Source organism: Phodopus roborovskii, unplaced genomic scaffold, assembly GCF_943737965.1.
Source record: "Phodopus roborovskii unplaced genomic scaffold, PHOROB, whole genome shotgun sequence".
NCBI classification, from domain to species: domain Eukaryota; kingdom Metazoa; phylum Chordata; class Mammalia; order Rodentia; family Cricetidae; genus Phodopus; species Phodopus roborovskii.
In genome coordinates this window covers 26,229,031-26,253,626 of record NW_026126407.1, presented here as the reverse complement: position 1 = coordinate 26,253,626, position 24,596 = coordinate 26,229,031, and the positions used below count along the sequence as shown (strand labels likewise).

General features: G+C 43.5%; 1 protein-coding gene across 1 annotated transcript in view; it reads right to left on the bottom strand.

Annotated features, from left to right (window-relative positions):
* Positions 1–24,596, bottom strand: part of Slc22a4 (solute carrier family 22 member 4) — a 51,637-nt gene that overhangs the window by 15,166 nt on the left and 11,875 nt on the right. The window contains exons 2-4 of the mRNA XM_051180691.1: positions 10,470–10,573; positions 8,359–8,513; positions 1,549–1,720 (exon numbers count right to left, since the gene is read on the bottom strand). Coding sequence (XP_051036648.1) covers positions 1,549–1,720; positions 8,359–8,513; positions 10,470–10,573 — 431 coding nt within the window. The remainder of the gene's footprint in view (positions 1–1,548; positions 1,721–8,358; positions 8,514–10,469; positions 10,574–24,596) is intronic.

The following is a 24,596-nucleotide window of genomic DNA, read 5'->3' as shown; positions in this document are numbered from 1 at the left end:
GCAAGAATCTCCAGTCTTGGCTATTTCCACAAGTGCTGTTCCAAACTGGGTTGGGGAAGCCTTTGAGGGCATCATCTCAGTGGCACACCCCTTGATCAGCATGCACAGAATCCTAGGTTCAATCTCCATTTAAAATGAATGTTCTCATGGATGGGGGTCCATAGGAGAAATAACACCTTCACTAAGGCTATTCAAACACAGCTAATTTGGGGAGCTGGGAATGTAACTCAGGGTGAGCTTGCCTAGCATATGTGATGTTCAGGGCTCCATGTCTAACCCTGCATAAGCTGTTTGTGGTAGCAAACACCTGTTATCCTAGCATTTGGGAGTCAGAGGCAGAAGGATAAGAAATACAAGGCCACCTTTGGCTCCTATTGAGGAATCCAGGGTAAGCCTAGAATACAGGAGACTCTGCTGAAAATAATTACCTTTTTTTTTTTCAGGACAACACACACACACACACAGAGAGAGAGAGGGGGGGGGGAGAGAGAGAGAGAGGGAGGGAGGGAGAGAGAGAGAGAGAGAGAGAGAGAGAGAGAGAGAGAGAGAGAGAGAGAGAGAGAGTACACCTTAGATGCTAACTATGAAGAGCAGTTTCATGTTCCCTGTTCTCTGTAGAACTGGTCCCAAGATCCCCGGTAGACAGCAAAATTCTCTCATGTTCAACCCTATTACATCAAATGGCATAACCAGGCACAGTGGTCTGTATGTCTATAGGCCAGCTACTCAGGAAGCTGAGGTGGGAGACCATTTGGACCCAGGAGCTCAAGACCAATTTATACAACATCACAGGGCCCCATTTAAAACAAAATTGGGGCTAGAGTGTAGCTCAGTGGGTGATTGCTTGTTAGCATGCACAAGGTCTTAAGTTCCATCCTAACACAACAAAGCAAAACAACTTCAATAAAATAGGTATAAGATTTACATATAATCTATACACATATCATATACATACACCTCTGGATTACTTATACTATCCAATACAATGTATAACACTACATTTGTGGGGAGTTTGCTGGATATGGGCCTTGGGTATTCTTCCTTTGAGCTACCCTCCATCAGCCTCTCTAATAAAATGCAAACAGTATACGAGTGACTGGAGTGTACTGTTTTGGGGATAAGAAGAAAAACAGTTTAAACATGCTCAGGGCACTATTTTCTAGTTCTGTTCTTTACATTATACATGTGGGTAGCTGCGGAGGACTGAACTGTGGTTGAATAGAGAAAAGAGTTTTCTAAAAAAAAAAAAAAAAGTGCCCCAAACTAAGGACAAAGTTTAAACATTGTCCAACACTACCAGCTCCACAGAAAACAAGAAAATGGGCATGAGACTGGGGTGGGACACATCTGGAAGAAGGCTAGCATGCCTGAGAACCAGGCTCTGTACAGTGCATGTGCCCTCACAGAGATGCAGGGAGTGCTGGAAGCTTGGTGGCACCAGGCTGCCTCAGAGAGCATGCAGATGTAGCTAGGTGAGGAGTGGACTCATCTCTGGGGGTGCCTGTCTGCCACAGCAGAGGGCTGACTGGGAATGGAGGTTGTACTTACCACCACAGGGGGACACACAGCACTCCAGGAAGTGTCAGTGCCAGCAGCAGCATCCGCCAATCTCGGATGAAGTATGCAAATAGCGGCAGAACCATGTAGCCGATTGCAAAAAACGTGCAGACTCCTAGCGTGGAGAAGATAATGCGAACTGACTTGCTCAGAATTTCAGTTCCTGTTCAAAACAAGGGGCAGAATTAGCATGTCCACTCTCTTCAGCATTTGTCTTTTGAGATAGGATTTCTTTCCATTATTGGGGACTGAACCCATGTATGCTTGACAAAGACTTTACCAATGAAACTAAAAACCTGCCTCTGAGAATGCTGCGTTTTCAGAGTAAGAGGCTGGTGGGAGACACAGAGACTATTGTCCGGGAGACAGGAAGTGGTTCTTTTGAGACACTGTGTGGGGGTCACAACTTGTCCACAACTCTCGTCTGTATGTGGACAGACACTGGCCTATGAGACAACAGTGGCGTGCCCAGCTGTCAGGACACACCCCTGTTGTTGAACCCTCATACATGATACCCTTCTGTCAGCTGCTCCTGGAGCTTCCCAGAGCTGGCAGCCAGCACTGGAGCTGATGTTCCACAGGGACTTCCCAGAGGAAGGAGCTGTTCTGCGGTCCCTGTAGTGGCAGCCCAGGCACTAAACACCCACTCAGGGACCAGTATAAAGACTCAAGGCCATGTGCACTTGGCAGTGTTTGGGGAAGGATGTGCTGGCAGCTGGTTTCTGTCCTGTGTAGCAAGCAGCACAGCTGTCACCAGCACCAGGCCTTCAGAGATGGCACTGTCACTCAGGTCAGGATTCTAGCACACTAGAATTCTATCCACTTTAAGCCCTCTGACTTGAGGACAGAGATATGACCAAGGACAAGAGTCTTGCCTTTTATGCAGGGCCTGCCCACACTAGTAATACTGATTGCCAAATTGAAGGATCTAGAATCACCCAGAAGACAAAACTCTGAGCATGTCTGTGAGTTTCTGGAGTGGGTTAACTGAGCTAGGAACACCCCTCCTAAATGTGGGCAGCACCAGTACGTGGGATGTGGTCCTAGTCTGAATAAAAGGGGGAAAGTGAGTCACACACTCTGTGGTTTCCTTCTCTTTTTTCTTTGTTTCAGTTTCTTGAGAAAGTTGAAGCTGGCTTTGAACTTCTGCTGGGTGTCTCCCAATTTCCAGTGCAGACCAGACTTGTAACCCCAGGGCCATCCCTCTCCCGCAGACTCTTTCCCAAGAGTAGTGTCTGATTACTTGGAGTTCCATGAATATCATTTCCAGATCTTTCCTTACTTTATGAATGAATACATTCTACCATGGCCTGTCTTTGGCTGAGATTATAATATGATAATGAATGGGTATGTGGGGTGTGTGTGTGTGTGTGTGTGTGTGTGTGTGCTTCCTAAGCAGAAATCTAGAAGCAGAGAATCTAGTCATGTTAATAACACAGAAGACTAAGAGAGATTCTTGTTTATGAGTGAGACCAGCTGAAAAACTGTAGCACTGGGACAGGGTCTTAGAGAAGATGCTAACAGACCTGGGATGAGTTGGCCATGTACCAAGTACCAGGCAAGGACAGAGACCTGCCAGCCTGTGGATCAAGGTGGACTACACAAACAACTCCTTATTAGGCCTAATGCTCTATAACTTTTAGGGTCTTTCTCTTATACATTCCCGTTATCTGAGTGAGAAATGTGCACCACAGGCTTCTGCATTTGAACAGTTAGCCTCAGCTGGTGGCACTATTGGGGAAGGTGGTGAAGCCTTTAGGAGGTGGAGCCTTGCTGAAGGGAGTATGTCTAAGGGTAGACTTTGGGGTTTTATAGCCTGAATCCACTTCATTGTCTCTCTGGACTTACGAGGGGAGGCAACGTTATCACTCTATTTCCTGACTGCCAGGTCAGCCTCATGCGCCTGCTGCCATGCCTTCCCCACCCTGTTAAGACTGTAGCCCTCTGGAACTGTAAGGCAGAATAAACTTTGATCTCTAAGTTGCTTTTTGTCAGGGTGTTGTATCCTGCAGCCACAGAACAGTAACCAAGATATACATGATCAACATCATTATCACGTATCATTATTGCTATCATCATCACTACCATCACCATCATTATCATCACCCTCATTGTCACCACCATCATCTTCACAGCCATCACTTTTCTGAGCAGTTCTTTAAGCCCCATTCCAGGCTAACTGCTTACATAAATGATCTCTCACTCTAGTCTTGCAAATATTCAGCTGAGACATAAGGAGTTAAAGAAAGTCTTGTCTTTAACTATCTGTAACAGTGATGCAAACTGGATGTGGCACCTCCCTCTAAAATCCTAAGACTCAGGAAGTGAAAGGGGGATGGATGATCAGGAGTTCGTTGGCTGCATACACTCTGAGTTCAACGCCAGCTTGAGCTACATGAGACCAAAAAACAAAAAAGCAAACAACAACAACAACAAAAACCCACAAACAAATGGGCTGGGGACTCAGAGGGTAAAGTAGTGGTTGATCAGGCAGAAGGACCTGAGTTCAAATCCCCAGGACCCATATGAAAACCAGACATGACTACACAAATATGTAACTATACAGAGCCTTATAGAAGAGAAAGTGGCAAGTAGCCTTGAATACATTGGCACAGGAGACCACTTCCTAAAAACACCAGTAGCACAGACACTGAGAGCAACAGTGAATAAATGGGACCTCCTGAAACATAAGTTTCTGTAAAGCAAAGGACACTGTCAACAAGACAAAATAGCAGCCTACAGAAAGGGAAAAGATCTTTACCAACCTCTCGTCTGACAGAGGACTGATCTCCAAAATATATACAGAACTCAAGAAACTAGACATCAAAAGATCAAATAATCCAATTTTAAAAAAATGGGATACAGAGCTAAACAGAGAACTCTCAATACATGAATCTCAAATGCTCAAAAGATACTTAAGGAAATGCTTGTCAGAGAAATACAAACCCAAAACAACTCTGAGATACCATCTTAGACCTGTCAGAATGGTCAAGATCAAAAACTCTGATGACAGCCAATGATGGAGAAGATGTGGAGTCAAGGGAACACTCCTCCATTGCTGGCAGGAATGCAAATTTGTATAGCTACTTTGGAAATTAGTATGCCCGTTCTAAGAAAATTGGGAATCAATTTACCTCAAGACCCAGCAATACTACTCTTGGGCATATACCCAAAGGATGCACACTCACACCACAAGAACACTTGCTCAGCTGTGTTCATAGCAGCATTATTCATAATAGTCAGAACCTGGAAACAACCTAGATGCCCCTCAACCAAAGAGTGGACAAGGAAAATGTGGTACATTTACACAGTGGAGTACTACTCAGTGGTAAAAACAAACAAACAAACAAACATGGCATCTTGAAATTTGCAGGCAAGTGAACAGAACTAGCCCAAGCCTCCTGGGTGAGGTAACCCAGACCCATAAAGACAAATGTAATAGGTACACACTCATAAGTGGATACTAGGCATAAAGCAAAGGATAACCAGCCTACAGGCACAACCCCAGAGAACATGGGTAAGTAACAAAGAGGATCCTACGAGTGACATACATGGCTCCACCGAGGAAGGGGAAGAAGACCAGACACCCTGAATAAATTGGCAGTGTGGAAGGGTGGGGGTAAGGTGGAAGGGGAGAGGGGAGGAGAGAAGCAGAGTGGGGAAAATATACACTCCGATTTAAAAAAAAAAATCCTCACAAATGAAGAAAAAAAAAGGAATTGTTACAGCACAGGATGGCAGGAGTGGGTGTGGGTGAGGGTGAGGGATAGCGGTTGGCTATGATGTTAGAAGTACTGGAAAATACAGAATTAATGAATCAGTGAAGACAGGAGATAGTGAGGTTTTCCTATGGAAAACAGAGCCACAGGGGATGAAAGAGGCTGCTGCCACCATTTTACCCAGAAGTCTGTAGGCAGGTTGAGGGCGCTATGCCTGAGAATGACATGCAGACTTGGGGAAAGCTGGGCTGAGAGGGTCATTGGCCCTGATCTTGAGTCTCACTTCCTCTACACTGTGTGTTGATTGGGGATGAGTTGGTGTGCCTTTTGTTTATCTAAGGCTGGCAAGCCTTGGGAGGTTTGAGAGCAGCCCAGGAAACTCTGTACTGCTTTGAGGGAGAGTTTAGTTTCTGCAATCAGTGCAAAGTAGATTTTCAAATTGAACTTTTACCATCTGAAACATCCAGTTCTTCCCTATAGCACGGAGGATAAAAGTGCGGGGACAGACAGAATTTCTCAAATGAAAACCTGTTGGGTTCAAATCTGGCTTCAAGGAAAAACCCCAGCAGACGCCCCTGGAATGTAGCTATTTCAGTCCTGACACGCCAGAGGGCGCTGCTGTGCTGCAGGAAAACCATCAGCTACCATGTCTGTCCTTCCACTAAGTCCTCTCTTGGAGGAGCTGACTAGGAACTCTGCCTGTTCTGGGACAGATCAGTTCTCAGTGCTTGTCTTAACACAAGTGTTATCCCAGGACCTAAGGTCAGCAGTTTCCTGTCGAGCCTGCTAGGATGAGCGGTGTGGACCCAAGAACACAGGGAGCCCTCTATTGGTTGTTGACTTGACACACCTCAGTTCCAGCCTACCCTTGACCTGGCCCTCTCTGTTTTTCTCCTCTACCCTGCACGTGAGGCCATGGCCACGTGGGGAGGAGGGAGGGCTGTGGAAAGTAGTGCGGAGTTGCGTTGCGGTGCTGCTCCACTCTCACACAGGAGGCTCTCAGAGCTCGAGTCCCCGTGTCTCTGGAGAAGCAGGGCGTGTTCTGTGCCACTTGAACAGCTGGGGCCGGGGGTCCTGGGAGGCTGGGCCAGTGCTTGCCATGCAAGAATGAGAAAGTGAGTTCAAATCCCTAGTGCCCACCTAAAAGAGCTGGGCACTGAGGAACATGGTTTGAACCCCATTGCTGGGGAGGCAGAGACAGGAGGATCCCCGGGGTGGGCAACCAGCCAGCCAGTTTAGCCTGAGAGCTCCAGGTTCAGTGTAAGATCTTATGGCAAAAGATGAGGTGAGTGGCTAGCTGGCTGGCTCAGTGCCAATTCTGATCATCTTGAGGTGAATGAAGCCCAGGGATCCACATGGAGAAAGGAGAAAATGAACATCAGGTTGGTCTCTGTCCTTCACACCTGTGCTATGGCATGTTCGTACCCCTTCCATATGCAAAATAAGCATTGAATTAAAAAAATAAAACAAAACAAACAAACAAAACAGGTAGAGAGCAATTGTGAAAGACACCTGGGACCTGGTATTTCCTCTGCCTTCCACCAGTCTACAGTCCTGTGCTCACACTTATGCATATGTACTCTCTCTCTCTCTCTCTCTCTCTCTCTCTCTCTCTCTCTCTCTCTCTCTCTCTCTCTAAGTAAAATGCATCCCGGCCTGGGCTGCTCTGGATTTGTCTCCCCTGGGTCACACCACTCACTGCTTGCAGCTCTTTTCTTTCTGTACAAACTTCTCTGCCCTCCACAGAATGGTAGTTTTTCTTAATGGTGAGTTTTGTTTGTTTTGCTTTTATGGGCTGTGGTCTTGTTGTGTAGCTCAGGCTAGGTACTTAGCATTCTCCTGTCTCTGCTTCCTGATAACATGGGTGCAGCCTCATAGATGACCTCTGAAAAATTCCTGTCCCACTCCTTGTCCCTGTAGATGAGAACTGCTTTCTTCATGGCAGGGCCTGCTCCATAGAGGGCTCCCTCCTGGGACACTGTGGCTCCTGCTTGCTCTGTGTCCTCCTGTGTGTCCTCTCTCTCAGACATGAGGCTGGGCCTGTGGCAAGAAGCCCTTCACCAATAATTAAAGGAATGGAATTTGGACAATTCCACCTTGGCAACCTGACAGAGGGTGTGCATGTCTTTAGCTAACAGAACACACCATTGCCAAGGCCAGTGAGTCACAGGCTCCTGAGAGCAATCAGAGCCACATGGTCAGGTGCAAGGAAGGCATTAGAAGTCTATTAAAGAGGCCCAATCAATAATTATGCTGGGACAATAGGGACAAGCTGGGGTAATTTCGGGTCACCTAGAATGGTTGTACTACAGATTGTAGGACTTGGTGTTCACTGTGCTGGGGGTGCATTCCATCTCCTCTCAGCATGATGGGGGCAGGGATCAGAGAGAAATTGGTGGGAATCACACTTTTGAGAACAGCTCTGAATGATCTTGGAGAAGCTCACTGCATTTCCTCCCCAGAGAGCTGGAGAGGGTCCAGAGCCTCCCCCCCCCCCAGGCCTAGGAACTGATGGCTTGCCCTCCCTCAGCCTAGCCTTCCAACGGTAGGACTGTTATCAGAGAAGCACAGCTGTGCTGTGCAGAGCTCATATGCTCTGGGTGTGGACTCAGACTCAGGCCACAGCAGATCTTCCCAGGTGGGACAAATTCTTGCCACTGAGCAGGTGCTCAATGTTTATATGTGTATATACCATATCAACCCCCTAAATCCCTTTGTAGGCCACCAGCCTTATGACTCTATAGGCCAGATCAAGGACTTCATCTCCCTGTTGTCTCCCCTTACCACCCCCCTCTCCGGGACCTCCTGTCCCAAGCCCCTTCCTTGCTCTTGAGGATGTGTCTTAGCTATTGTGTGGCTACTTCTTCCCAGCTCCAGCTCTTGTTTTTGGCTGCATCCTGGTCCAGTACAGATGGCCCCCTCTGAGCCCTGTCCTGCAGTAACTGGCTCAAGGTGCCCATAGCTACAGCCCCCTCCACAGCACACATGTATCTAAAGTTGAACTCACACTTGGTGGCTCCCTCCTGCCTGGCATTTTACAAGGTTGGAGGAAGAGAACCCGAGTCTCAAAAGTCATTCCTACCTAGTATGAAGGCCACCACATAGTTGGAGATCTGGCCCATGCCCACGATGACAAATAACACGGTGAACATCTCCCAGCTGGTAGAGAAAATCTGCACAAAGCTGAATCCAGTCTGCACAGCCATGGTCGCAAAGAGGACTTTCTTCCTGCCAAACCTATAGAAGATAACACAATGCTGTAACTCAGGGTGTGTTGCAACACCAAGCCTGGCTTCACTGTAGGGTCCATCTTGTCCCAGCACTCAGATTCTTTTCTTCCCTGTGACATCCTGTTAGCCTCCTTCCCAGAGAGGCCTCTAGAATCTGCTTGCCCAGGGACTACCTTCTGAGGTGCTAAGCCTTGCTTCTGGAGGAAACAGGCATCTTCTGTGAGGACCACATGGACAAATCTGATCTTTAGAAGGAGCCATAGGAGGGCTAGGGGTATGGCTCAGTAGATGAGCGCTTGCTTAGCCCAAATGAAGCCCTGGCTTTGATCCCCAAAATGGTGCATGTCTGTAATTCCAGCACTTGAGAGGTTGAGGCAGAAGGATCAGAAGCTCAAGGCCATCTTTGGCTATGTAGTGATTTTGAGGTCATCCTTGACCATCCTGAGCCTGTGAAAAGTGAGTAAAACACAAAGTACAGATTGCAGATACTTCTCCTATCACCCACTTGGGAATTCTGTATGTTTAGAAACTCCCTCAAGGGCTGTTGCTTCTTAACCTTAGCTGCACTTGGAACCACCCAGAGAGCTTTAAAAATGATGACAGTCCCTGACTTAGAATGGTTCGACTTAGAACTTTGTGACTTTACAGTGGTGGGGAAGTGCTATGCATTTAGTAAGAATTCCTGCTTTGAATCCTGTACTCCTGTTTTCTCCACTCTCCTGCCGGTGAGCCTCTCTATCCATGTTGAGCAGCAACAGTGAGTTGTACTCTTGAAAGACAGTGAGGGGAAACACCTGGCCCTCTACATTTGGCTGTTAGCTGAGCTATCATGTCGTATTAGGTGGGTTTGTCAGGACAGGGCATAGGGAACGTCAAGGAATACTCATACTCATCCCCACACCCCTCTTCTCCTGAATCATGTTGTCTATAGTGCAGTTTGAGTATTGGGGTGTTATGCAGTTGGTGTGTTTATGTATCTCTAAAATTGCAAACCAGTGCTTAATGGGAAGATGCCATTTTCAACCATGTCTGTTGTGTCACTGGTCAGTTTAGGCTTTAATTTTCATTCTGGTAGTGACCAATGGACAGGGTAGAGCATTCCTACCCTATGCCCCCTGTACTTAAAACTTTGGGGAGGGGCAGATCCCCAGGAAGCCTTGTCCAACACTGCTGTTTATCATTCCCAGCTGCTGTGGCCACAAGGGAAGATATAGGGAAGGCAGAGCATAACTGAAGATACTGCAGTCTTGTCCCTAGGAAGCCTGCAAGCTCTGATGGCCAAAAGTCAGCCTGGGTCAGTTGTGTGGCTCCAGGCCCAGCCATGGCTCAGCTCCCAGGCTCAGAGAGTGCAGAGCTCATGTGACTTAGCTTTACTCTATCTGTTGGCTGTTTGGGCAGAATGACATGTCACCCACCCCCTGCCCTGTCAAGAGTTGGGGCAGAGGCAGGGGCAATGATGATACCAGCATCTGTTCTGTGGAGGGTCTTGTGGTGCAAGGGCCCCACTTTCTAATGGAGTTGATACATCCATCTCTTTGGCCAAAGCCCAGTGAGTTAAGACTGCGATCATGACAGACTCAGGCGTTGGCGGGATGTGGAGGCTAGAGTTACATGTTAGTACCATCTGCGAAAGACTTATTTATTTACTTAGCCAGTTTGTTCAGTTAGTTAAATAGGCCAGGTCTTGTTATGGAGGGGTGCTACAGCCAGGGTTGCACACTAGATTTATCTGGGAAAGATTTCTTTAGTTAGTCAGGCAGGGTCTTGATATAGAGTCCAGGCTGACATGGAACCTTTCATCCTCTCCTCAGACAACATCCTTCCAAGTGCTAGGCTCCCCCTATTATCCACTTGGTGCCCTGAGGATCCTTCTCTGTGTAGAAAGCCTATGAATTTATGTCAAGATAGGCTGTGGACTGATATAAGAAGCTCCACCTCATTGTTCCCCATCCAGAGTCCTTACCTGTCTGACAGCTGCCCAGACACGAAGGAGCCACAGAGAACGCCTACGAAGAACAGGGAGGTGGTGAGGGGTGTCTTCCAGTCATCCTCACACACCAGATTCCACTGCCAACAAGACAGCATGCAACGTGAGCCCAGTCCTCCAGCAGGACCCACCCGTGCCCCACTCCAAGGAGCGCCAGATGGATGCCAGGTGCATTGTTCTCCTTTGTGCCAGCCTGTTGGCTCTGTGCAAAGGGCACCGGCCTCTTAGTTCTGGGTTTGACACTGCCACTCAATGTGACAAGTAGCCTGGGGCATGCCACTGCCTCCCACTGAGGCACATTGTCCTCCTCCAGAGGGAGGAGATGGCTTGAGCCTGCTTACATTATGTATCAAGATGGGTGGTGAGCCCTCAACCACAAAACAGTATGAAGCAAAGGAACCTTTTCCCGTTTGAGGCAGCACAGAAGGGAGAGATTTGAAAATGCAGAAGAGTAGGGCAGATGGCATAGTTAGTTGGTCCAGGAGTAAAATGTCATCTCCTTTGTTGAAAAGTGAAAATAGACCCAGCGCTGTGTGAGTTTCTTTTTTAAGCAGACCTCTCTGGACAGTATTGACTTCCTGGTCCCTTCAAACCTAGACGGAGCATCTAACCCACTCCAGGGATCACTGTGCCAGCACTACCCACCCTTTTCAAGGGTTGTCTAAGCCTCTTCCCTCCCTCTCTCCACTCTTTTGCCCTCCCTCCCACCCAGGCTTCCCAGCAGTGTGGTCCCTCCCAGTCCCCAGGCCCTGTGGGACTAACAAGTTCCTGCTGGTGGATCCATAAAACCAGTTTCAACCAGAGTTTCTGTTCCCAGATTTCCACTGGAGTCAGTTCAGCCCCGTCTCCAGAGAGGCTGCAGAGATTTCAAAGTGTGCTTGATGACCTCTGTTTATGTATTTTGGACTTGGGGTAGTGTAGTATGAGAGAGTATGTCGCAAGATGAACCAGCAGAGGAGAAGGGCCCTCCAGCCCACCACCCTTTACCCCACTGCGTTAACATCCTACATCCATGGCATTTGTGGGGCAGTTCTGTTCTTATCCCCAAAGTATAGTTGATTTAAATCAACTCTTACATATGCATTATTCCATATGCATTATTCCCTCTGTAGTGCAGAGGGGTGTTTCTAGAAACACTAACAAAGGAAAAGCATAAACGGAAAGGCTAAGGCAATCAGGGCAAACAAAGTCAGGGGGCTTATAAACACTCAAGTCAGGAGTCCCTGCAGTCCTGGCCAAGGGTCTGCCTGTGGCAATGGCTTTGGCTACTCCAGCAGCTCAGCTTTTCAAGGGCCTCGTGACCCACAGTGATCATGCCTTCTGCAGAGCAACAGCTTGCCTAAGTCCTGAGGCCTAAGGATTTCCCCTATAGTCTTCCTGCCATAAAGGGTCACTCCAGGCACATGATGCTGGTAGGTTGTCCAAACATGGCTCTACAGAAGAAAAACAGGAAGTCAGCTCTCAGCCGTCAGAAGCAACCCAAGGCTCAGTCTGAGGCTACCCAGCATGATACTGCCTCACCTGTTGCTATGTCTGACTGTTCCCACTAAAACTCATGGTGAAATTTAACCCCTGTTGGAAGATGTTAAGGACTTAAACATACTTAATTCAAAGATGGCGTTTAGGTAGGAACTTTGGGTGGTGATTATGCAAAATGAGGTGATAAGGGTGGGCCTAATCCAAAGGAACAGCAGCTTTGAAGGGGACAGATCTGATGGAGTTTTCTGCCTCACCACAATATGTCCTGTGCAAGAAGGTCCGTACTAGACACAGCTTCTGGCCTTGAACTCCTCACCACTTATAAGCTTGAATGCTTTTATTCTATGTGTGTGTTGGTATGTGTATATGGTTTTATATATGTGTGTGCACATGTGAGTGTGTGTGTGTGTTATATACATGTGAGTGTACATCCACATATATGGAGGGCAGTGCATTATTCCCTTGAAATAGGGCCTCTCGTTGAACTGAAAACTCCTAATTTAGACTAGGCTAGCTGGCCAGTGTGCTCCCAGAATCTATCTGTCTCCAACCCCTAACACTGGCGTTATAGGCATGTGCAGCCATGCCAGACTATTTTACATGAGTCCTAGGAATTTGAATCCAGGTATATGAGCACCCACACAGCAAGTGTTCTTACTAACTGAGTCAGCCTAAGACTTCATCCTTTTTTAATTACCCAGAAATGGGGCCAGCAAGATGGCCCGAAGGGTTAAGGTGCTTGCTGAGTAAGCCTGGCCACCTAAGCTTACAGAGCTCATGGGAAGGGGAAGGAGAGGATCAACTTCCCAAGTTTGTCCTCTAACCTCCATATGCATACTGTGGTACACCCCCCACCTGCCCCTGACACACACATATCACCCATCCATCAAGACTATTATTAATAAATGAAATAAAGTTAAAAAGTAAATTACCCAGAAATGAAAATGGATCTGAGGTCCCTGAATGGGCTTTGAGAGACAAAATACAAAACAAGCCCTCTATTGCTGTCCCCCAGGGTTTCAATGCTTTGTCGTCCCACATATCAGAAGTAGTAGGCAAGATGTACCTGAGTGAATGGCTACCTTCCTCCAAAATAGCTGCCCAAAGCTTGGAAAGCAACTTGAGGTCTAACCCTAATGAACAGAGACACGTTGCATCTCAAAGAGCAGGGCAAAGAGCTCCCACACTTCTTCTAGGGATGTGACACTAGAAGATAATTGCTTAGGATGAGAGGTAAAAGCCCTCTGTCACCACATTCAACCTTATGCAGAATGTAACAAATCTTATGTCAGCAGTGGTATTACCATGCCAGCCATCATCCATCACAATTCTGCTTAGTCTGGAAAGCAAAGAGTTTCCAAGTGGAATGTTCTTGGCTTTGTGGTTTAAAAAAAACTATTTCACTGTCAGGACTTTTAAATAGAGAGGCAAAGTGCCTCTCTATTTAGTGCCTGGAATGGTGGTTCATGCCTTTAATACCAGTGCTTGGAAGATAGGGGCAGTTGGGTCTTTGAGTTCAAAGCCAGCCTGGTCTACATAATGAGTTCTGGGACAGCCACAGCTATACAGAGAAACCCTGTATTGAAACACCAAAAATAAATAAATAATGGACTCAGAGACAGAAAGGAAAGAGAAAGGTTGATGAAGATAGAACCAGGCCCAGCATGAGCAAAAGCAATTGGTGGGAATTCTACTTAAAGCATAATAACCACAGTGCAAACCGAACTTGCAGGATCCCTGGTTCCAAAATGGCAATTATAAATGACCTCTACTTCTCCCTCTCTCTTTCTCTTTAGTTTTCTCTTCCCCTCCCTCCCTCTTTCTTCCTTTCTTGTGTGTGTGTCTGTCACATGTCAGAGGTCAACTATTGTACCTCAGGTGCTATCCACCTTATTTTTGAGGCATGGGGCTAACTAATTATACAAGGTTGGTAAAAAGCCCCAGGGGTCTCTCTGTCTCCCTTCCACAGTGCTGGGAAAACAATGTACTCCACCATACTGAGCTTTGTTGTATGGGCTCTGGAGATCAGACTCAGGTCATTGTACATTGTACTAGCAAACACTTTATTGACTGAAATTAAGGGTTTCCAGATAGGTATGATGGTACAAGCCTAGAGGATCAAGAGTTTTGAAGTCATGTCTCAAAAAAAAATTTTTTTTTTGAAAAAAGAAAGGGAAAAAAAAAAGAAAAAGAATCTCAAAACACCCAAAGGACATTGTGATCAAGTGTGTGTGGCATGTAGGTTGTGCACCATGAAGGTAGCCTTTGGAGATGGTAATCAAATCTGTTTTCTTTGGACAGAAGCATGGGTGCTGGGAAGGGTAGGATTGGATCAGCTTCCTATAACTTTCTTGCTGGAGACCATGACTGTAGATCTCTTTCTCTCCCTGAAGAGAAAGGTGTCCAACAGGGTGTCCTGACCAGCCACAAACACACAGTAGCCACTTGCCTCAGGCCCATATGGGGTGCTGCATGTCTTTGGGTATCCTGGTAAATGTGGCTAGACAGCACCACTGTCCATGGTTTGTCTAGGGTTCCAGTTTCCTTCTGAGGACCTTTGTGACCAAAGAGTCTCTTTGGAAAGCCATGAGGAGCTTTGGGCTTGCAGACAAAGTCCTAGGTGGGGCTTGTGGGACTAGAGTGCAGTAAACCAAACCATAATACAAAGAGAAGCCCTTCCATCCAAAGGCCTGCTGTTGGGGAAGCCAAACCCTGATTGTTTTTAACTCATTGGGATTTGAGGGATGTGTCTTGGAAGCCACACTAGCCAGGACCCCTAGACTCCCTGTGGTAACGGTGCCATAGTAGATCTGTTGGAAGATTTGTTTCTCTTGATGAGATGGAATTCCTCCCCACATGTAGGTATACACATGAACACACAAACACACTTCTAGTTGAAAGATCAGAGCCTAAAGGTGGATGCTCACTAACCACCTGGCTGGCCTTGGGGAATGTCCTTTTAAATTAACATTATATGTTTTCAAAACAGACTCCCCTCCCCCTCTTTCTGGTGAGAGTGAAATGTGGCAACCAGCTGGCTCAGGCTATGCAGGGGGAGGAGTACTGGATGTGCACCCCCAATCCTGAGGCTCTAAAACTTGAGGTTCCTACAACAGAGCAGAATGCGATCTACATAGCTGTGTCTGTTTCAATAGATAAAAGCCAGGTCACAAAGGTCATGAGGAACAGACTGGGGATGTAGGTCAATAGCAGAGTGCTGGCCCAGCATACACAAGCTCTGGATTCAATCTTATCACTGCTGGAAGGAAAACAAAAAAGAAAAGAAAGAAGATATGAAAGGTCACTCTTGGCTTCTTTCATCTCCCAACATAAATCAGAATAACAACCATAGTGTGTGTGTATGTGTGTGTGTGTGTGTGTGTATTTTTTTTTTTGAGACAAGGTCTCAAATAGCCCAGGCTGACCTTGAACTTGTTATGTATCTGTGGATAATCTCGAATTTCTGATCTTCCCAAGTGCCAAGATTACAGACATGTGCTACATGTGCTACATACAGATGCTTAGTGTGCATGCTGTATTGCTTCAAAAGCTTTCAACATTGTCCTATGGGATGGGCACTCTCTTTTTCTTGTTTTATAAGTGAATAAATGAAGGCATGGGAGTGATGAAACTTGTTCAAATTCTATTTTTAGTGGACTAGTCAATGGAATTAATCATTTGTTCAGCTGCTTTAAAATACCTGCCCCAGGCCAGGGTCTGTGTTGGGCACAGGGCATAGTTCTTTCCTTCATAAAGCTCAAGGTCAAGCAAGACAGAATAGCCATGTATGTGTGTCTGCTTGTATCCAGCATCCTTTGAGCAGGTTCTATTCTGGGTTACTTCAGCCTTGCCCTCTAGCTTCCCTCTTAGCCTTCCCTCTTATCCTTCCTTCATCAGAAGGGTAATGCTCCCACACCCGAATAATCAGTACAATTGTGTTTAAGATGGCCTAGAACAATACAGGACTGGGCACTTGATACATAGCTAAACTGTTGCTGAATGAATACTAACCAGTTAGGAGTAGCAGAAGTTCTGGGGCTAGGAGTCCCATGCACTACACTTGAAAGGCACCTTTGGTTTTTAACTCTCCAAGTAGTTCAAGCCTGGCAGTCTCAGCTTGTACCAAAGCTGTGAGGGACCATAAAAACTAGTCCTTCACAAAACTGAAAACATTGGGATATGTGACTGTGTCCATACAGCAGTCTCTAACAGCCTGCTTCCTCATTTAAAAAAATGAATGTATGTGAAATGTATGCATATATATATATATATATATATATATATATATATATATATATGAATGTGTGTGTGTGTGTGTGTGTGTGTGTGTGTGTGTGTGTGCATGGCAGAGGTCAGCATGCCTGTGTGTATACATGTGGAGGTCTTCTTCCACTGTATATTTTGAGACAGGGTCTCTCACTGAACCTGGAACTTGCCATTTGTCTAGACTTGCTGGCCAGAAAGCCAGTCTGCTTGTCTCCATGCCCTGCCAGCACGGGTGTTACAGGCACATACCCTCATGTCAGGCTATTATGTGGGTATTGGGGATCCAAACACAGTACTCCGGTTTTCGAGGAAGCCACCTTATCCATGGCTGCTTACTGATGATATCATCTCCCCAGTCCCCCTTCTCCTTCATCTTTGAAAAAGAGACCACAGTCCCTCCTGAGACAGGAAGTATTAAGTACAAGCAAACTTCTTTAAGAAAGGCTTCTCTCTCAAATGACCCATGCCTCTCCCCTAAGGAAAGCCATGACTTAAAGTGACATGGCTGACAAGCAGAGTGTTTACTCTTGAACCTGGCTTGAGGAAATATTTTTAGAAATAAAACTTCTTCCATTCAAGTATGAAGAAAGTTAAGAAGCTCTTACCATAGGGCATAGAATCCTTCTATAATCAGAATTAACCCCGAAGATGACTGTGAGTAAGGAATTAGCATTTAAGAATTGGCAATGGATTTCTACAGTGTCCTCTCAGGTTATCCTCCTCCCAGGAGGAAAGGAAGAAGCCAACAGTTAACAACAAAGTACATATCCACCCCAGCTCCTTCTTTATAACTTGGCTGTGAAATTTCTTGACCATCTGCAAAAAACAAAAAACAAACAAACAAAAAACCAAAACACAAAAAAAGCAAAAACAAAACAAAGCAAACAAAAACAGAAAAAAAAAAAAACAAAGTGTTTAATGACAGGTTTATTGAGATGTAACTTACATAAAAGAAGTCATGCTGCTAAAATGTGCAGTTATGCAGTTCTTACTATAGCCATAGAGTTGAGTGCAGCAGTGTCTCCTAGCCTTGAGTGCTTGTGTGTGTATGTGTGCATGTATGTATGTGTGTTTGTGTTTCTGTGTGATAGTGCTAATACATGATTGCCGTGGTCCTTGTGTCTTTGTGCACTTGTATGTGTGTGCATGTATGTATGTGTGTGTTTGTGTGTTTCTGTATGATAGTGCTATTTCCTGATTGCTATGGTCCTTGTGTAGAGGTCAGAGGAGAGGCTGGGACATCTCGCCTTGTTTGAGGTAGGGTTTCTTTTTGGTTGCCATTGTGTATGCCAGATCATCTGGCCCATAGCTTCTGTGAATTCACTTTTTTCCAACTCCCATCTGGCCACAGGAACACTGGGATCATGAACACACAATACTGTATCTGGCTTGACATGAATTCTGGGTATGCAAACTCAGGTTTTCATGCTTTGCCACAAGCACTTTATTCACTAAGCCATCTCTCTAGTCCAACATCTTCTACTTTTAAAACATTTCACCACTCTAGAACTAGATCTCAAGCCCATTAGCAGGCAACCCTGTTTGCTTCTCTTCCTAGCCTATGATACTCTCATCTATTTTCTGACCATGTGGGTTTCTTTACTGGGGATGTTTAATATCATATAGTCTTTTATTTGTTTGATTTTTGTTTTGTTTTGTTTTGTAGTACTGAACAGAGGGCCTTGCCCAATTCTAGGCATGCACACTGCACACTGATAATGAGCCACATCTTTGACTTGCTATGCTGTCTTTTATTATACACCTTTTTTCACTTAGGGTGATGCTTTCAAAGTTCACCAAGCTGTGGAAGCCTAGGTCATTACTTCATTCCTCTTTATTGATGGATAATACTCATAGTACTGATACAGCATGTGTATTTATCTAAATGTATAGACATTGCACTGTTTTTGGCAACAGCATATAATGCCAAAATAAGTATTTATATGTACAAAAGTTGTGTGGCATATATTTTCATTTCCCTTGGGTATATGCATAGTAGTGTAATAGTTGGGTTATATGGGTTTATGTTTAGCCCTTAGGGGAGTTCTCATTCGGTTTTCCAAAGTGGCAATCCTGCTTCACAACCCCACCAGCAGTAAATGGTCAAAATTAAAGAGGTACACACCAGCAAGGTGTGCAAGTTGTTTTCTTTTAGCAATTAGAATGTTATCCCCATCACCACCACTACCTTTTGTCTTCTATTATTTATGGACAGGAAAAGCTAATTGTATTTGAGTTCTCTTGTATGTGACAAGTCATATTTTTGCTGCTTTCAAATTCTCCCCTTTGTCTTTATCTTTCAGTATTTTTATTATAACATCAGAATGCAGATTTCTTTGTACTAGCCTATCTAGACTTTGTTGAGCTTCTGAGATGTTAAGAACAATGTTTTTTTTTTTTTTTTATCAAATATGTAAGATTTTTAGCCATTTCTTCTTGGAGTACTTTTTCTTGTCTTCATCTAATATTACCATTATACATATATTGGTGAATTAGTGGAATCTCACATTTTCTCTGATGCTCTGTGCATTTGTTATTCCTTTCTCCCCTTTGTTTGAATTGTATAATTTCCAATATTCTATCTGCAAGTCTGTTGGTTCTTTCTTCCAGTCTCATTCTTCTTCACCAATCTCTTCTTGGGATTTTTATTTTCAGCTGTTGTTTATTTTCTCTCTCTCTCTCTCTCTCTCTCTCTCTCTCTCTCTCTCTCTCTCTCTCTCCCCACACACACACACACACACACACACACACACACACACACACACATTCTCTTTATCGGTATTCTGTATTTTATGAGAATGGTCGCCATGCCTCCTTTTATTTTTCACATCATAATTTCCCTTAGTTCTTTGAACATAATAGCAGTTTTTGTTTAAATCTGACAAGTAGGCTTCTACACAGCTCATGTTGCCTCCTTTCCCTCTCCCCACTGACAGAGTCACATTTTCCCATGCTTTTCATCTCATGCTTAGGTATCAACTGTTTAAACAGACAAACATTTAGAGAAATATAAAGTAGTATTTAAGACATTATTTTATTTTGTTTTTTTTGAGACAGGGTTTCTCTGTATTGCTTTGGAGGCTGTCCTGTAACTAGCTTTTTAGACCAGGCTCGCCTTGAACTCACAGAGATCTGCCTGCCTCTACCTCCCCAGTGCTGGGATTAAAGGTGTGTCCCACCAACAGCCGGCTTTTTTTTTTCTTTTTACATTATTTTAAAATGAAATAATGGGCTCTAGTACAGTCCCCACCAGCCGGCAAGCAGGTAAGAGATCTGCCTCCAGGCTGCACCACAACCCCTGCCACCCACTGGACTCTGTCCCTCCAAGACCCACTGGATTGCCCAACCCCACACACCTGAATATCTTCTCCATGGCCAGGCCTCTCTCAATCTCCAGCACACTACATAGGTACAGGCACAGCCCACACCAGTTGCAAGGACAGACTACATAGATTCAGGCACAGCCCACACCAGTTGCAAGGGCAGACTACATAGAATCAGGCACAGCCTACACCAGTTGGAAGCACAGATGAGTAAATGCCAGTGTAAGAATATATTCAACAACTGAAAGAGCAAAATGGCACCACTAGAACCCAGTGATACAACATTAGCAAGACCTGAACATTCCTATGCAACTGAAACACAAGAAAACGACCTTAAAAATAACTTTATGAAGACAATAGAGGCTTTTAAAGAGGAAACGAAAAATTCTCTTTAAAAAATCAAGGAAAAGACAAACAAAAAATAGAAACAATAAAGAAAACACAAACAGAGGGAATTTTGGAAATGGAAAATCTGGGAAAGGGAATGGCAACTACAGATGCAAGCATTACCAACAGAATACAGGAGATGGAAGAGAGAATCGTAGGCATTGAAGATTCCATAAAAGAAATAGATTCATCAGTCAAAGAAAATGTTAAATCCAATGAATTCCTAACACAAAACATCTAGGAAATCTGGGACACCATGAAAAGATCAAACCTAAGAATAATAGGAATAGAAGAAGGAGAAGAATCCCAGCTCAAAGGCACGGAAAACATATATTCAACAACTTCCTCAACCTAAAGAAGGACATGCTTATAAAGGTACCAGAACCTTACAGAACACCAAATAGGCTAGACTCTCCCCCTCTAAAAGTCCCCTTGCCACATAATAATCAAAACACTAAATATAGAAAATAAAGAAAGAATATTAAGAGCTGCAAAGAAAAAAGGCCAAGTAACATATAAAAGCAGACCTATCAGAATTACAGCTGACTTCTCAACAGAGACTCTAAAAGCCAGAAGACCCTGGACAGACATTTTGCAGACACTAAGGGACCATGGATGCCAGCCCAGACTACTATAATCAGCAAAACTTTCAATCATCATAGACCAAGAAAACATGATATTTCATGAAGAACCCAGATTTAAACAATATCTATCCACAAAGCCAGCCCTACTACTAAAAGGAAAATTCCAACCCAAGGAAGTTAGCTGTACCCACGAAAACACAGGCAATAGATAATCCCACAGCAGCAAATCCTAAAGAAGGAAAACACACACACACACACACACACACACACACACACACACACACACAACCACAAAACAAAACAAAACAAAACAAAAACCAAGAATTAAGGGTCACTGGTCATTAACAACTCTTAATATTAATGGACTTAGTTTGCCAATAAAAAGACACAGTTTAACAGTGGATATGAAAACAGGTTCTATTCTTGCGCTGAATACAAGAAACACACCTCAACTTCAAAGGTAGACATTATCTTGGAATAAAGGGTTGGGAAGAGATTTCCAATCAAATGGTCCTAAGAAACAAGCTGGTGTAGCTATCCTAATACCTAACAAAATAGACTTCAAACCAAAATTAAAAGAGATGGAGAAGGAAATTTCATATTTATTGAAGGAAAAATCTATCAAGATGAAGTCTCAATTCTGAATATATATGCCCCAAATACAAGAACATCCACATTTGTAAAAGAAACATTACTAAAGCTTAAACCACAATCAAACCCCCACACATTAATAGTGGGAGACTTCAGCACCCCACTCTCACCAAAAGATAGGTTTGCCAGACAGAATCTTAACAGAGAAACAACGTAACTAGCAGATGTTATGACTCAAATGGACTTAATAGACATCTACAGAACATTTCATTCAAACACAAAAGAATATACCTTCTTCTCAACACCTCATGGAACCTTCTCTGAAATTCACCACATGCTCAGTCATAAAACAAATGTCAACAGATAAAAATAAAATTGGAATAACCCCCTGTGTCTTATCAGACCACCATGCTTTAAAGTTAGAATTCAACAACAACACAAATTGCAGGAAGCCTTCAAACTCATGGGAACTGAGCTCAATTGCATCACTCCTGGATCAAGGAAGAAATAAAGAAATCAAAGACTTCCTAGAATTCAATGAAAACGAAGACACAACATACCCAAACATATGGGACACATTGAAAGCAGTGCTAAGAGGAAAGTTCATAGCACTAAGTGCCCACATGAAGAAACTGGAGAATAGTCACACTAGAGACTTCACAGTACACCTGAAAGCTCTAGAACAAAAAGAAGCAAACTTACCCAGGGGGAGTAGATGCCAGGAAATAATTAAATTGAGGGCTGAAAGCAATAAAATAGAAACAAAGAAAACAATACAAAGAATAAATGAAACAAAGAGTTGGTTCTTCGAGAAAAGCAACAAGATAGACAAACCTTTATCCAAACTAACCAAAAACAAAACAAACAAAAAAAATGAAAATTAATAAAATCAGAAATGAAAATGGGAACATAACAATGGACACCAAGGAAATCCAGAGAATCATCAGGTCATACTTTGAAAACCTGTACTCCACAAAATTTGAAAATTTAAAGGAAACGGACAATTTTCTGGAGAGATATCACTTACCAAAATTAAAACAAGAACAGATAAGCAATTTAAATAGACCTGTAACTCCTAATGAAATAGAAGCAGTCATCAAAAGTCTCCCAACCAAAAAAAGCCCAGGACCAGATGGTTTCAGTGCAGAATTCTACCAGAAATTCAAAGAAGAGATGATATCAATACTCCTCAAAGTGTTCCACACAATAGAAGTGGAACAGTCACTGTCAAACTCTTTCTACAAGGCTACAATTACCTTAGTACCCAAGCCACACAAAGACACAACTAAGAAAGAGAACTACGTACAGACCAATCTCCCTCATGAATATTGATGCAAAAATACTCAATAAAATACTGGCAAATCGAATCCAAGAACACATCAGAAAAATCATACACCATGATCAAGTAGGCTTAATTTCAGAGATGCAGGGATGGTTCAATATACAAAAAAAAAAAAAACCTGTTAGTGTAATCCACCATATAAACAAACTGAAAAAGAAAACCACATGATATGATCATCTCACTAGATGCTAGAAAACACCCCTTCATGATAAAGGTCTTGGAGAGATCAGGGATAACTGGAACATACCTAAACATAATAAAGGCAATAGCCAATATCAAACTAAATGGAGAGAAACTCAATGTGATTCCTCTAAAATAAGGAACAAGACAAGGTTATCCACTCTCTCCATATCTCTTTAATATTGTACTTGAAGTTCTAGCTAGAGCAATAAGGCAACAAAAGGATATCAAGGGAATAAATATTGGAAAGGAAGAAGTAAAACTTTCACTATTTGCAGATGATATGATAGTTTATGTAAGTGATCTGAAAAATTTTTATCAGGGAACTCCTACAGCTGAAAAACACCTTCAACAAAGTGACAGGATACAAGACTAACTTACAAAAGTCAGTAACCAGATAAATAGTCTGAGAAAGAAATCAGAGATGCATCACCCTTCACAATAGCCACAAACAACATAAAATATCTTGGGCTAACTCTAACCAAACAAGTAAAAGACCTGTATTACAAGAACTTGGAGTCTTTAAAGAAAGAAATTAGAGAAGATACCAGAAAATGGAAAGATCTCCCATGCTCTTGAATAGGTGGGATCAACATAGTAAAAATGGCAACCATACCAAAAGCAATCTACAGATTCAATGCAATCCCCGTCAGAATTCCAATACAGTTCTTCACAGACCTCGAAAGAACAATGCTTAACTTCATATGGAAAAACAAAAAACCCAGGATAGCTAAAACAGTCCTGTATAATAAAGGAACTTCTGTAGGTACTGCCATCCCTGACTTCAAGGTGTACTATAGAGCTATAGTAATAAAAACAGCATGGTGTTTGCATAAAAACAGACAGGTGGATCAATGGAATCAGATTGAAGACCTTGATGTAAATCCACATACTTATGAACACCTGATTTTTTACAAAGAAGCCAAAATTATGAAATGGAAAAAAGAAAGCATCTTCAACAAATGGTGCTAGCATAACTGGATGTTTGAATGTAGAGGAATGCAAATACATCCATATATATATATATATGCATATATATATATATATATATATATATATATATATATATATATGCACGAACTCAAGTCCAAGTGGATCAAAGACCTCAACATAAATCCAGTCACACTGAACCTCATAGAAGAGAAAGTGAAACACTAAGATTGATAATTAATAAATGGGACATGTTGAAATGGAGAAATTTCTGTAAAGCAAAGAACATGGTCAGTATGACAAAACAGCAGCCAACAAATGGGAAAAGATCTTCACCAACCCCACATATGACAGAGGGCTGATCTCCAAAATGTAGAAAGAACTTAAGAAACTAGACATCTAAATACTAAATAATCTGATTAAAAATGGAGTACAGGATTAAACAGAGAATTCTTAACAGAAGAATCTCAAATGGTAGCGAAACACTTAAAGAATTGTTCATCATCCTTAGCTATCAGGGAAATGCAAATCAAAATGGTTCTGAGATACCATCTTACACCTGTCAGAATGGCTAACATTAAAAAAAAACAAATGCTAACAGCAGCCTATGTTGGAGAGGATGTGAAGCAAGGGGCACACACTCCTCCATCACTGCATGTATTTCTGTGTGAGGATGTCTGATTCCCTAGACCAGTGAGAGTGCGCACTTGTACAGCCACTTTGGAAATCGGTATGTTGGTTTCTTAGAAAATTGGGAATCAGTCTATCACAGGGCCCAGCTATACTAATCTTGAGCATATACCTAAAGGATGCACAATCATAACACAAGGATACTTGCTCACCTGTGTTCATACCATTATTATTTGTAATAGTCAGAATCTGGAAACAACCTAGATATCCCTCAACTGAAGAATGGATAAAGAAAATGTGGTAATTTACATAGTGGAGTATTACTCAGCAGAAAACAAACAAACAAACAAACAAAACAGTGACATCAAGAAATTTTCAGGCAAATGGATGG